The sequence below is a fragment of the Neofelis nebulosa genome, chromosome 6 (assembly GCF_028018385.1).
Source record: "Neofelis nebulosa isolate mNeoNeb1 chromosome 6, mNeoNeb1.pri, whole genome shotgun sequence".
Lineage (NCBI taxonomy): Eukaryota > Metazoa > Chordata > Mammalia > Carnivora > Felidae > Neofelis > Neofelis nebulosa.
The window spans coordinates 7,985,315-7,999,593 of NC_080787.1; the positions used below are offsets into that span (position 1 = coordinate 7,985,315).

General features: G+C 48.9%; 1 protein-coding gene and 1 non-coding gene across 14 annotated transcripts in view; one reads left to right on the forward strand and one right to left on the reverse strand.

The window, feature by feature from the left end:
- Nucleotides 1–14,279, reverse strand: part of CARMIL1 (capping protein regulator and myosin 1 linker 1) — a 314,075-nt gene that overhangs the window by 297,498 nt on the left and 2,298 nt on the right. For 12 of the 13 annotated variants that reach the window (XM_058732802.1, XM_058732804.1, XM_058732800.1 and 9 more), the window contains exon 2: nt 12,071–12,168. In XM_058732802.1, coding sequence (XP_058588785.1) covers nt 12,071–12,168 — 98 coding nt within the window. Of the gene's footprint in view, nt 1–12,070; nt 12,169–14,279 lie in introns of those variants that run through there. The other variant, XM_058732809.1, reaches the window with a different exon arrangement.
- Nucleotides 13,594–13,678, forward strand: TRNAQ-UUG (transfer RNA glutamine (anticodon UUG)). The gene has a single exon. It is a non-coding gene; the product is annotated as a tRNA-Gln (tRNA).

A 14,279-nucleotide genomic window follows, 5' to 3' on the forward strand; every position in this document is an offset into this window, starting at 1 on the left:
ACCCGAGGTAAGAAAGTCCCATGACTGGGACAAAGATCAAAGGTCTAAATCCTGCAGTCCAGCCTCACACGAGCTCGGGTCCAGCTCGGGAAAAGACTGCGGCTGATTCAGCAGAAGCTGGCACGGGGACAGTCCAGGGCCGTGATTCTGGCTGGGAACCACACTCACCCCAGTGAGCACGGCATAAGGTACGGGACCGTGGAACCTCACTGTGTCATACCCCGGCCACTAGGGTAATGGCGTATGCCATCTGCGCTTCAGTAAAAATGTTTGTAAAAACCTAAAGGAGGGGCGCCTGGCTGGCTCAGTCGGTGAAGCATCCGACTTTAGCTCAGGTCACAATCTCGCAGTCCGTGGGTTCGAGCCCCGTGTCAGGCTCCGTGCTGCAGCTCGGAGCCTGGAGCCTGGAGCCTGCTTTGGAGTCTGTGTCTCCCTCTCTGACCCTCCCCTGCTTGTCCTCTGTCTCTCTCAAAACATAAACATTAAAAAAAAAAATTTTTAACAAAAACCAAAAATATAAAGCTAAAGGAAAAAAAAAAAAAAAGCTGTGACCCTGGAAACCCATTTGCAGGCACCAGAAAAGAACCACAGGACCCCAGGCCTGCAAATATACCACAGAAGACAACGCATCCCACAGGTGGACCTGAAAGGGCCTTAAATTGCCAAACAAATAATTAAATAATTAAATTAAATTAAAAGTTTGCCCCAGGAGCTGGAGTCCAAGGGGCACTGGCCTAAGAAATACAAGAACTTGAACAAAGAGAAGGAGCCAGGCTGCTAAATAGATTTTTTTTTGAAGACAACAAAATTGATGCGGTAGGGGAATTACTCTCCATTGAGACTTCCTGAATAACAATCAGGTGAGAAACGCATCCTTTAAAAAGCCTGTCAGGCGGCAGTTTCACTTCCAGGAATTCATCCAAGAGAAATAAATATGGGGATGTACTGATTTATGAGGCAAAATATTGGAAGCAACCTAAATATCTCACAAAAAGTGCCAGATAAATTACAGCCGTTAATGAAGTGCCATGCAGAAGTCCAAAACGTAGATATGTGTTATTCAATATATATACGCTATACATATACAGTATTAATATGTATATAATATATCATGCTATTGTCATGGAAAACTTTGACCTTAAATACTAAATTTTTTAAGTACAGTACAAAATAGTATTCATAATTCCACTTTTAAAATGTCATACACTTCTATGTACATTAGTGTAGAAAAATACGAAAGAATACTTACAATTTTTCCAATGGTCCCTATTATTTTTTTAACATTTATTTTTGAAAGAGAGAGAGAGCACAAGTGAGGAAGGAGCAGAGAGAGAGAGAGGGAGGCAGAGGACAGGTGCTGCACTGAGAGCAGAGAGTCTGATACAGGGCTCGAACCATGAGATCAGGACCTGAGCCAAAGTCGATGCTTAACCAACTGAGGCACCCAGGTGCCCCCTCAGTGGTCACTGCTGAATTGATCACCTAGATGAGAGTTTTACTTTCCCATGTAACATCTTAGTAATACAAATAACACAGACGCTTTCAAAATTAAAAACAACAAAAAAAGAGAAATCGTTTTCAGCGCCCCAGCAATGTGTAGCCAGTGTTCTCCACTCGTCACACTGCGGTACCTGGATGTTTCCCACATGGCCTGGAGGGACAATTCTGTGATGACACTCTACATCCTCCCTTCAAGAGGCACAATCCACAGGAGCCCACTGTTGAAGGCTCTGAGACATGCTGTTTAATTCAGCTTCAGAGTGTGCCAAACTCTGGTGCTCCCCAAACACCGACCAGTTCAATCGCCAAACATCGACAGTTCAATCACCAAACACTGACCAGTTCAATCCCCAAACACTGACCAGTTCAATCTCCAAACGTCTACAGTTCAACCACCAAACATCGATGGTTCAACCACCAAACATCGACAGTTCGATCGCCAAACGTCGACGGTTCGATCGCCAAACGTCGACGGTTCGATCGCCAAACGCCGACGGTTCAATCGCCAAATGCCGACGGTTCAATCGCCAAACGTCGACAGTTCAATCGCCAAACGTCAACAACTCAATCGCCAAACATAGACAGTTCAATCGCCAAACGCCGACGGTTCAATCGCCAAACACCGACGGTTCAATCCGCAAACACCGACCAGTTCAATCTCCAAACGTCTACAGTTCAACCGCCAAACACCAACAGTTTAATCGCCAAACGTCGACGGTTCAATCGCCAAAGGTCGATGGTTCAATCGCCAAACGCCGATGGTTCAATCGCCAAACACCAACGGTTCAATCACCAAACGTCAACAGTTCAATCCCCAAACGTTGACGGTTCAATCGCCAAATGTCGATGGTTCAATCACCAAAGGTCGACGGTTCAATCCCCAAACATCGACAGTTCAATCGCCAAACGTCAACAGCTCAATCCCCAAACACCAACAGTTCTATCGCCAAAGGTCTACAGTTCAATCGCCAAACGTTGACGGTTCAATTGCCAAAGGTCGACGATTCAATCCCCAAACATCGACAGTTCAATCGCCAAACGTCAACAGCTCAATCCCCAAACACCAACAGTTCTATCGCCAAAGGTCTACAGTTTAATCGCCAAACGCCGACGGTTCAATCGCTAAACACCGACCAGTTCAATCCCTGAACATCTACAGTTCAATCCCCGAACGTCTACAGTTCAAAAGGCTCATGGACTAAGAAGAATGACTCCAAAACAGGTGAGCAGGTCTGGGACCGTTGTGAAAGCAGCATCCTCCTCCAGGCAGACTGCAGGAAGGGAGCATAGTTAGCCTGAGGGCTGAAAGATGACGACTGCCTTCAAATGCCTGAACAGCACTGAGGCAAGGAGGGGGTTCTGTAAGGTCCCAGCAGACCCGGCAGGAACAGACGCAGACAAGTTACGGAGAAGCAGATTCCAGCCCAAACTAACAAAGGGCTTTCTGGGGACTCTCATTTTTCCCATCTCTGGAAGTACGGAAGCACAAAGTGGACACCTGGCTTGTGTACGGACACCCAGGGATGTCACAGAAGAAACTTCTCACAGGCTAGGGCCCGTGGTTAGACGGCCACTAAGAGTCCTCCAGGCCCAAGACCCCCTGGGCGGCGATCAAGGACACCAAGATCCAAGCAAACTTCCCCAGAGTCGGCTGGGGTCGGGTCCTCCGGACCTGCTGGCATTTGGAAGACCAGGAAGACCACTAACCCCACTCGATCCCCACAATGTATCCTGAGACCCCCAAGGCCTAGGAATCAGCAGGCAAAGACACATTTGCCTCCTTAGCGGGACTAAGCACGTTCATCGCTAGCTCTCGCCACAGGCTGGAAATGCTCCAAGTACAGTTCAGGAGACGCGTCCACCCCGCCCCAACCTCTCAGAGGACCTGCCCTACACCCACCGTAGCTAAAGAGAACAAGACACCTGCGTGCCCAGATTCACCAAGACATAATGTTTTTGAGAGAGAAAAACTCTCTCCCAAAAAACAAGTACGAGGAACAGGACTCAGTGGGTGAAAGTGAACAGACTATTCATTCACACACACACACACACACACAGACACACACACACACACCCCAGAAGCATCCTTCTTTTCCCGCCTTTACCTCTCTTTTCTCAAAGACTTGGGGGACGTGATCTATTGAGAGAGAGAGAGAGAGAAATAGGGCAGAGCAGCCCAAATTCTTACACTCTCTTCAAAGACAACAAGCATGTTAGAAAGGGAGGATGACGGGGGTGGGGCGGTGGAATCTTCTGCCCTTCGCCACATTCTATAAAGTTGCATTTCTCAATCTGTTTTAACAACAGACACTAACAGTGTTTCCAATGAAACGAAACGGTGTTACGGGAACTCTTCACTGAAGGCTTTGTTTTCTCTGGAACTCTGAAAAACAGGGTTCTCCCTATTCATTCCATATTTTGTACAGATCTCCTGGCTCCTGCATTTCCACAATGCCCCTTTCACGCGGCTCGCATACACCCCTGCCTCCCCGCGCCCCGGGGTGTGCCTGAGCGCCCAGCTCCCAGGGTGGTGAAATCCCAGAGGCTGGAAAAGAGTGTCTTTTTAAGAACAAAGTTCCCGCACGCCTGGTATACATTCGAGGGCTCCTGCCCAAGGTCACCGGACTCTCCTCTCCTAACTTCAGAAGGAACTGGGGCAGCGGCAGAGGAGACCGGAGAACGTGGAAGCGGCTCGGGTAACAGGTTCACACTGGCCAGAGCTGCCTTCTGGAAACACATGCCCAGAGCCAGCGCCTGCCTCCGACCCCCGGGGCCCCGAGACGAGTGGGGGGCCGCCTCCAGCTTTGAGCGGGGGGCATTCGGAAGCGCTGCAATGCGGGTTTACTCTGAAGGTCCCAGAACTTCGGCCAGGCCCCTTGGCAACAACGCGTGCCCTCCGATACCCCCTCCTGAAGGTGGTTTCGGTGTGCCCGCTGCTTTCTACGGCTCGAGTTCCTCGGGTCGTGTAACTTCACCCAGGTGCTCTGAAAATTACCCACGCGCTGAACGGTAAGCGATCCTGAAAAGTCGACACTCCTCGTGGTGCCACAGGGACCAGCGTTCAAATTCCCCCAACAAACGGGCACAGAGCCTCCTGCGAGGGGGGCACGCCAGAGGCCTGGCACAACGGCTGTCCCCAGCAGGGCTCCTCGGAAGCTGCCGCGGTCTACAGACCTCAGACGTGAACTCCGTCCCTCCGTCTGTTTTAACTACTGGAATAAGGCACAAGCATGGGCCCCGATGCGTCAGGCCAAGTTCAGCCTGTTAGAGATCAATGCCGAGGTACGCTGTGCGGTCAGCATACACCGCGTTCCAGAAGAACAAAGCTTCTCCTGCTGTCTCCCTCGGAAAGCACCCTGAGACCGTGGCTGTGGCTGTTTTAGACACCGTGACAGCTGTCCCACTTAGCTGGTGAATGCGGAGTCCCTCTGAAATGTGCAGCCAGAACAGAATCCAATCTCCCCTTCTATTTCTAATTTACATTCATCAAAACCACTCCCCGAGATCGCTGATCGGGTTTATGCTATTTCGGACTGAACTACGAACCAGCAAAAAAAAAAAAAAAAAAAAAAAAAAAAAAAACTCCTAAGGTGTCTCGACTTTACGAGCTCTTTGGAAAATTACGTGTTTCAAAAAGGTGCCACTGGTTTAAAAAAGAAAACTCTGGACACCATCGGCCGAGGCTGCTGTCGCCTAAAAGTAGCCGCGAAACACAAATTCCAGGGTGGATGTTTGAGAAGTGACCGTGCCACAGGCCATGCTGAATCAAGTCAGCCGTTAGAGACTGGGGAGCGAGGGAAAGAGTACACGGTCTGGCCGTGCAAAATGGACACGGCCTAGTCTCAAGGAGCATTGCTTCCCGCATCAGAGAATACCTGACATTGAAAAGAATTAATGTGGGCCAGACGCTTACAAAACTTTCAGGGGAGAGCAAGGCCCCCTTTGAAAGTATTTTTAAAACAAACAGGTAGCAATCGAGGATGTTTTGAGTTACTGAAAGACAGCCTGCCAGCAAAATATCTTAGGGGTACACGTTACCCAAAAGAACATCCTCACGCTTTTCAACATGCTCAAGGTTAACGCAGGCTTATTCCAAGCAAGCCTAACTAAGATGCTCAGAAGTTATACAGAAAAAGTCAAAAAGAAAATATATTCAAGAGATTCCGGGTTGACTCTTCAAAAGAACGTGAGAGAACGAGGGATGAGTTGTTCCAGAGGGAACAGGTGACATACGGGGAAGCTGACATTTGCAGACACGCTTTTTCCCGCCTGCCCCGCTTCTTCCGGCCCATGTGGTGAGGGTTGTGGAAGAACAGTGGGCTGGCAGAGGTGACAGAATTCCAAAACGAAACAGAAAAGGCAAGGCTGAGACCGGCGGTGAACCTTCCACACGCTTCAGAGTCACCACCAGGGAGATGGGAAACCACCCTCCTCTTCCGAGGCAAGTGGCATCAGGAACGTGGATGGAAAGAGGTCACCAAGGACCCTGCTTCCTCCTGACAATATTTTTCTTTCAACCATTAGCCCTGAAGGGAAAGAAAAGAAAAGAACAGAAAAGAAAGGAAAAGAGAAAAAAAGAAAAGAAAGGAGAAGAGAAAAAGATGAGAGGAAAAAGGAGAGGAAGGGAGAGGAAGGGAGAGGAGGGGAGGGGAGGGGAGGGGAGGGGAGAGGCTGAGGCAATACCAAATGCTGTCAAAGACTTGGGGCCGCTGGCTCACTGACTCTTCGCTGACAGGACTCCACAGTGTCCCACAGCCACTGGGACAACAGCTGACAGCTTCTTGTAAAATTAAGCAGGCAATGCCAATATGAGCCTGCACTTGTGCTCCCTGGCATTTACCGGGGACACATGAAGACTCGTGTTCACACGGAAGTCTGTAACCCAGTGTTTACCTCCATTTTATTCCCCAAATAACAACCCCAAAACAGAAAATAACCCCCAGGTCCTTCAACAGGTGAGGGGACATCCATAGCATGGAACAGTCCCTGGAGTGGGGGAGGGGGGCGCGGGGAGGCACAGTGGCTATGCTGTTCAACAACCTTGGTAAATGTCTAGGGAATTATCCAAAGTGGAAAAAAAAAAAAAAAACAAGAACAAAACAACCCCCAAAAGGCATATACCACACGATTACGTATGTATAATATTTTCGAAGTAACAAAATTATAAAAACGGAGAACGCCTTAGCGGCTACCAGGGGCCACAGAAGTGCATACACGGGTGTGGCTCTGAAAGGCAATATGAGGGATCCCTGAGGTGACAGCAATGTTCTGCCCTTTGCGGCATCAGTGGCAATATCCTGAATGTGACGTCACAGCTATAATTCCGCAACAGACGACAAACTGGATGAAGGGTACCAGGGACCTGACTTCTGACAACTGTTAAAATCTACAACCATCTACAGTCAATGAAAAGTTTAATTTAAAATGCATAAATTGGGGCACCTGGGTGGCTCCATCGGCTAAGTGTCCGACTTTGGCTCAGGTCACGATCTCACAGTTCTCGAGTTCGAGCCCCGTGTCAGGCTCTGTGCTGACAGCTCGGAGCCTGGAGCCTGCTTCGGATTCTGTCTCCCTCCCTCTCTGCCCCTCCCCCACTCACGCTCTGTCTTCCTCTCTCTCTCTCTCTCTCTCTCTCTCAAATAAACACTCAATTGGGGCGCCTGGGTAGCTCAGTTGGTTAAGCGGCCGACTTCAGCTCAGGTCATGATCTCACGGTCCGTGAGTTCGAGCCCCGCGTCGGGCTCTGGGCTGACAGCTCAGAGCCTGGAGCCTGTTTCAGATTCTGTGTCTCCCTCTCTCTGACCCTCCCCCGTTCATGCTCTGTCTCTCTCTGTCTCAAAAATAAATGTTAAAAAAAATTTTTTTTTAAATAAATAAAATAAAATAAACACTCAAAAATTTTAAATAAACAAATAAAAATTAAAACTACATAAATTAAAACACATTTTTAAAAGTCCAGGTATTGCAAAAATCGGGTGAAGATTCAATTAGCAAATGAGAAAATGAAATAACAGCGTAAGACAGAATGACTTCCTAATGGCATGTCCTACAGACAAGAGAGAAAGGTATTAATTACGGCAACAGATGACACGTGCCAGCATGTGGCCTTCAGGGGACCTGCCCACCATGTAAAAAGTACAGGGCGTGAGGACCTGACCACAGACAGCACTCCTCAGGATGGACAGCCTGTTCCTCTGACTGCCCAAGAGGCACCAGCTTGGACTGGTTTCCTAACCTGTGGTCCGTAGGCTCTCTGGCCCGTGGTCCGTAGGGCCTCTGGCCCTGTTCGGTAGGGTCTCTGGCCCGTGGTCGGTAGGGCCTCTGGCCCTGTTTGGTAGGGCCTCTGGCCCGTGGTTAGTAGGCTCTCTGGCCCATGTTCGATAGGGTCTCTGGCCCGTGGTCGGTAGGCTCTCTGGCCTGTGGTCCGTAGGGCCTCTGGCCCGTGTTCGGTAGGCTCTCTGGCCCGCGGTCCGTAGGGCCTCTGGCCCGTGGTCGGTAGGCTCTCTGGCCTGTGGTCCGTAGGGCCTCTGGCCCGTGTTCGGTAGGCTCTCTGGCCTGTGGTCCGTAGGGCCTCTGGCCCTGTTCGGTAGGGTCTCTGGCCCGTGGTCCATAGGGCCTCTGGCCCGTGGTCGGTAGGGTCTCTGGCCTGTGGTCTGTAGGGCCTCTGGCCCGTGTTCGGTAGGCTCTCTGGCCTGTGGTCGGTGGGCTCTCTGGCCTGTGGTCCGTAGGCTCTCTGGCCAAAGAAGTCTGAGAAAGACCACACACTTCATCTCTTTCTCAGGCCTCTGGCCCGTGGTCGGTAGGGTCTCTGGCCTGTGGTCCGTAGGCTCTCTGGCCCGCGGTCCGTAGGGCCTCTGGCCCGTGGTCGGTAGGCTCTCTGGCCTGTGGTCCGTAGGGTCTCTGGCCAAAGAAGTCTGAGAAAGACCACACACTTCATCTCTTTCTCAGGCCTCTACGGCACCCACTGATGTATCAGTGGCTCTGGTAGCCGTGCAGGAAAGACACTGGTTTGTCCTTAACGCCCCAAATGCCAAGCGCATCTGACCGCCAAGCGCCCTTCCTCCTGCACTCCCAACACTTCTGCTTCCATGTGAGCAGAGCCTGCTCAGCAATCTGGGATCTGGTCAGCACTCCATCCTGCTGGAAAGGGGACACAGACCAGAAACAACTCTCCCGGGCCTCCCGGCGAGCAGGGAACACAACCTCTCAACAAAGGCAGTGGACACGCGGGCACCAGAAGGGGTGGCATCGTCCGGGCCACCGAGAAGACAATGTAGCACCCCTTGGCTCCACTCCTTTGATCCCTGGTTGGGTGTGTATCACGTGCTGGGCATGGCACCAAGCAGCACTGGGACATATCCTGGTTAATCTTCAAAGCAGCCATTTACAAACAGATACTGTGAGAACACCTGTTTCATTGGAGAAAGGAACTGAGCTTAACAACGTTATAAAGTGGCTGGGCTGCCGTCCGAACCAGGTGTGACTCCAGGGGCCAGGTCCTTATCCACTGAGCCCTATGCCTCCCTGGAGACAGGAGGATAAAGTTCAGGTACAGGTCATTAGAAACAGGTGGTGAAAAGAGACCTACTTAAGCGGTCCGGCTTTACCTGATATCCCCATCGCAAGGGAAGGAGTCAACTCACTGGCTGGCCGCTCTCCACCCCGTACGTGCTCCAGCCGCACTTTGGATGCTTCTCTGGCACGTAAACACCTCCGGCTTCCAGGCATCGTTCTGTCCCCTTTGTCCAGAACGTGTCTCTACTCTCCTCCCTTGGCAACTCCTACTCAGACATCAAGAGTCGGCTTAGGCTTCCACACCTTCTAGTCCAAGTCTGGGGTCCCTCTGATGTGCTGTGACAGTCCCCCACCCCGGTCATCCCGCTCCTAGCTCAAAGCACTGCCCACTGACACATTTACCTCCCCAGCTGGACGGTGAGGCCTGGCTACGTGAAGTCCGGTACATACAATGCGTCTGGCATACCGACGTGCTCGGTAAGTCAGGAAATTACGTGCAACTCAGCCCGTCCACCAGATAAACGGAAGAGTCCCGATCTTTCTGACCATTGGGCGAAAGGCTGCAATCATTCAACAAGCCAGAAGATGTTTTCTGTTTATTTTGATAAAAATGGTGAAGCAGACAGGCTTTGAGGGAGGCGGGTCTGGGTTCAAACCGCGGCTCTGTCGTTAACTAGCCGCACGATCAGAAGCCGCGTACGGAGCCTCTACGAATGTGAAGGGAGATGTAAAGAGTGCCCACCTCTCGGGGCTGCGACGGCTGATGCACCATGAAATGTTCAGCAGAGAGCCCAGCACCTGGTCAGTGTTCGGTGAATAGCAGCCGTCACGACCATGAGAAGAAAGATCAAGATAAACCTTCTCCAGAAAACAAGCTACAGAGAGCATAAAGTCTCCAACGGTAAAAAGAGGGAACTAAGGAACGTAGAACGTAGAACTCCCAGCCTTGAGGAAGGACACTAAGAACAAGAAACAAAACTCGAGATACATTGAAGCTACGAAGCCAACTCACTGGTTACCGATGTTAGCGGACTGACCGCCAGACAAAAGTCAGAAATGAAAACAATAAAGAGATTCCCCCCAGTGTTTTCATGTACGTAACTGAATTTCTCTAAATTCAGACACTCCAAAGTCAACCACGTCAAGGTCTGTCGCTGACCATCTTGCTCAAACTTGAATATTTCCATTAAGATTGTCAGACTCTATTTCTATTAATAATTCCTGCCCATGCATGTAAGGAACAGCTAAAACAAGTCTATACCAAGCTACCAGAAAGTATTTAACTTCCTGACTTGGGGAAATAAATGCTTACAAAGACGTGTAATTTGGCTAGAATCTTAACCAGCTTACGTTAAGATCGGGGGGGGGGGGGGGGGTGGTCTCCACATCAGGTACTTAATCATAACTGCTTGTAAAGGTCCCAATCTTGTCATACTGGACACTTAAATTTGTCTTTGACATTTTCACTTTGTAGATCTCCCTCACGGCGTGCACTCGTTCTCAACATGAACGGTATCCACACCCAATAATGCCAGACCTTTGTAGCAAAGACCACTGGACGACTACCCCTCAAATCCTATAAAGGGGGATCCGTCTTGTAAAGATGTACTTTAAACGTATAAAACAACAAAGAGCAGAAACAAAATTTCTTCTCTCCACACTCCCACCCCCCCAAAGTACCACTATCCTACGACATCAGGTAAAATACACTCTGAGGAAATGTACTCTTTTACTCTTGTTTTTAAAGGATTTTCTTCGGTTTCTTTACATAAGCAATCTCTACACCCAACGTGGGGCTTGAACTCATGACCCCAAGGTCAAAAGCCCCATGCTCTACCACCTGAGCCAGCCAGGCGCCCCCAAAAATTACTCTTTATTAAAGCAAAATAAGTCAGAATAACGGCCCCAATCATTTCTGCTATGGGTAACTCTAATTATGCAGGTTACATGAACACACTGGGTACCAGGGCCAAAGTCACTCAATCAAGTTTTCCCCCTTCAGTTTCTCTGCCATCCCAACTCATACACGTAGCCCACAGAGAAAGGGAAGTCATCCATCAAGAGCATAATCCTTCCATCTACAGGGAAGGTAGTTAGATATTCGAGAAGATTCTCAAGACAGATGTTATCAGAAAGACACTTCACGTTCTTTCTGTGGCAACTTCAACTAATGAAACAGAATATTAAAAGTATTCTCTTTCCAACGACACATGGTTGGGATTTGTTTTAAAATACTCCAAGAGGTGTGGGGGGAACTGTGGTCGATAAACAAGACGGGGCTGGAGAATTTCCTATGATAAAAAGAGAAACAGAATATTCTCTCCGACAAAAACACAAACAACATGTATTCCCCCAAGGCTAAATCAAGGGTCCCCACAGTCTCAACCTAGAAGCCACTAGAATACCACAAAGGGCTCTTCGCTTCTCTAAAGGTACAGCCCAGTCACTGACAATGACCTCCCCACTCTGACCAGCACACGGTCCAACCCCGGGTCCCCGGCAGCAACCCCACACGCTGGGGGGACCCCAAGTTCAGTCTCAGTGCTGGCGGATACTGCCTGCCATAGGCAGCTCCCTTCGAAATACCAAACATCCATGTGAAATGACAGGTGTTTTCTTTCCAGTAACAGTGACTCACACGTCACATCTGAGAACACTTACATAGTTCAACTAACATGACACAAATTTTTTAAACGCTTCCCTAAGTCCTCACAAATAAAATCACACAATCCGCCACAGCAGGGATAACTTTAAATAAGCTTCAGTTCACATCAAACTGAGTAACTGGAAAACAGGCTGTAGATGACCTCAACGTGGGTGACTGTGATAATTTTAACAAATACAATTGTCAACACTGCAATCTCGAAACTGTAAATGCCCTACTGTTCACTTTCAATGGCCAGATATTCCAATTAACCCAAGACAAAATGGCCCTCAGAACTTTCGAACTAAATGTGAATCACAGCACTTGAGTTGCCTGGAAATTAAGCAATCAAAACAATGAAGAGGAAAAACACTTTCACTTCCAAACGTTTTAAGAAACGAGAATACTTACCAGCACTTTGTTTTCAACTCTGTCTCCCTTAACTTCCAACTTGACTTTCTTCTTCACTGCAATTTTTATCTTTCTGCCAATAACGTCCTTTATGCTTTCTGAAAGGAGAGAATCGTTCCGTTATAGTCTTTTATTGGTAAGAAAAAAAAGGCACTGGGGAGGAGAGAGCATTCGAAGGAGTATTTTTGTTTGTTCTTATTGTTGTTGTTGTTTAGCTTATTGTAACAAGGCTGATAGCTATCAGTCACCACGTATTTAATGAACACCTGCTATGTGCTTCATACTGGGTGCTCAGATGCTGAGCAAAGAGGAGGAACTGAGAGAGGAGGGGAGACTTCAAAATGGGCACGGTGGCAGGAAGGTCTTCCTGGGACTCCAGAGAGTACTCCAAATGGAACAGGTGCCAAATCACACTCGTTCTCTTCCCCCACCCCTCCTCTGGCCACTGATGAAGCTAGAAATCTCTTAGCAACCCGACTGAGGTTAGTGTACCTCAAAATATAGCAACCTCCTCTATACTCCCATAGCTCTGTGTTCTACAGTATAATCGTATAGGCTTATTCATATATTCAATCCAAAATATATGTCCACAGGAATAGCTCCCGCGTGCCAAATGTTCTGTAGATGCAGGGATAGAGAGGGCCCTGCCTTCCACAGGTGCTTACGGTCTAGAGGCCACAGACAGACGCCTCTAGAAAAATCTGCACTTGCTACCATGAGATCACAGACAAGGAGGTTCATGAAGGTTTCAGGGAGAAGGGGACTCCTGAGCTGAATCTTGAAAGAGTAGGAAAGACACCACTGGTCTAAAGCAGGGTGTCCAGGGGCGCCTGGATGGTGCAGTCGGTTAAGCATCCGACTCTGGATCTCAGCTCGAGTCAGGATCATATGGTTCGTGGATTCGAGCCCTGCGTCAGGCTCTGTGCTGACAGCTCAGAGCCTGCAGCCTGCCTCGAGTTCTGGGCCTCCCTCTCTCTCTCTGCTCCTCCCCGGCTTGTGTGCATGCTCTCTCTCTCTCTCTCTCTCTCTCTCTCTCTCTCTCAAAAAATAAATAAAAACGTTAAAAAAAAGAATTTAAAAAAATGCAATGTATAATTCACCGAGGTGCAGTAAGAACACAGAAGTTTTATTTATCTTTGCAATGTTTCAGTTTATGTTTTTAAATTATACATGCTGGGGGTGCCTGGGTGGCTCACTCGGGTAAGCGTCGGACTCTTGGTTTTGACTCAGGTCATGATCTGCAGTTTCATGAGTTAAAGGCCCAAGTCGGGCTCTGCACTGGCAGCAAGGACCTGACTAGGATTCTCTCCTTTGCTCTCTGCCCCTCCCCCACTCATGCTGTGTCTCTCTCTCTCTCTCTCTCTCTCAAAATAAATAAACTTTAAATTATACATGCTAAATGAAGTATGTATGTAGCTTAATAAATACGTGTTTATGAAGGGGTAATCAAATATCCTTATTGGAAACCCACCACAAAAGTTTAGAGCCACCAAGTTAGATAGGAGCAAAGAAGGGGACCAGTTGCCTGGGTGGCTCAGTCGGTTGAGCATCTGACTTTGACTCAGGTCATGATCTTGAGGTTCATGGGTTCAAGCCCCATATCAGGCTCTCTGCTGTCTGTGCAGAGCCCATCTCGGGTCCTCTGTCCCCCCTGTCTCTGCCCTTCCCCGGCTTGCACTCTCTCAAAAATAAATAAATCTTTTTTTTAATTATTTTTTTTTTTAAAAAAGAGCAAAAAAGAGGAGGGAGGAGCTGTGCCCACAGCAAGAATGGCAGGAAACAAGGGAAAATGCAGCTTGTTCAGGGACTGACAAGGAGGAGCTGGGATGTTAGGGAGGAAAGGGGACAAGTGGGGAACCTCTCTGCCCTGGGAGCTCTCCAGCCAGCTTTGGGTATGATCAGACTTCTTTCCCCCCCCCCCCACCCCCCCACAAGAGGCCTGTGGGAGAGGAGTGTCAGAAATGGACTTCAGAACAGAAGGAGACTGGAAAGTTAGATTCCAAAAGGTCAGAAGCAACCACCTCGGAGAGGCAACATGGCCGAGGACAGTCTTCTCATCCTCGTCAGCGTTTCAATTTTTTTATAACAAGCCCGTATTTCTTTCATAATCAGAGAGATACACAGTACATTTTTTAAACACCTTCGGGGATTAGCTTAAGGGAATAAGCTGAGGTTTTCACACAGTTGCCATTTTGATTCAATGGCAACG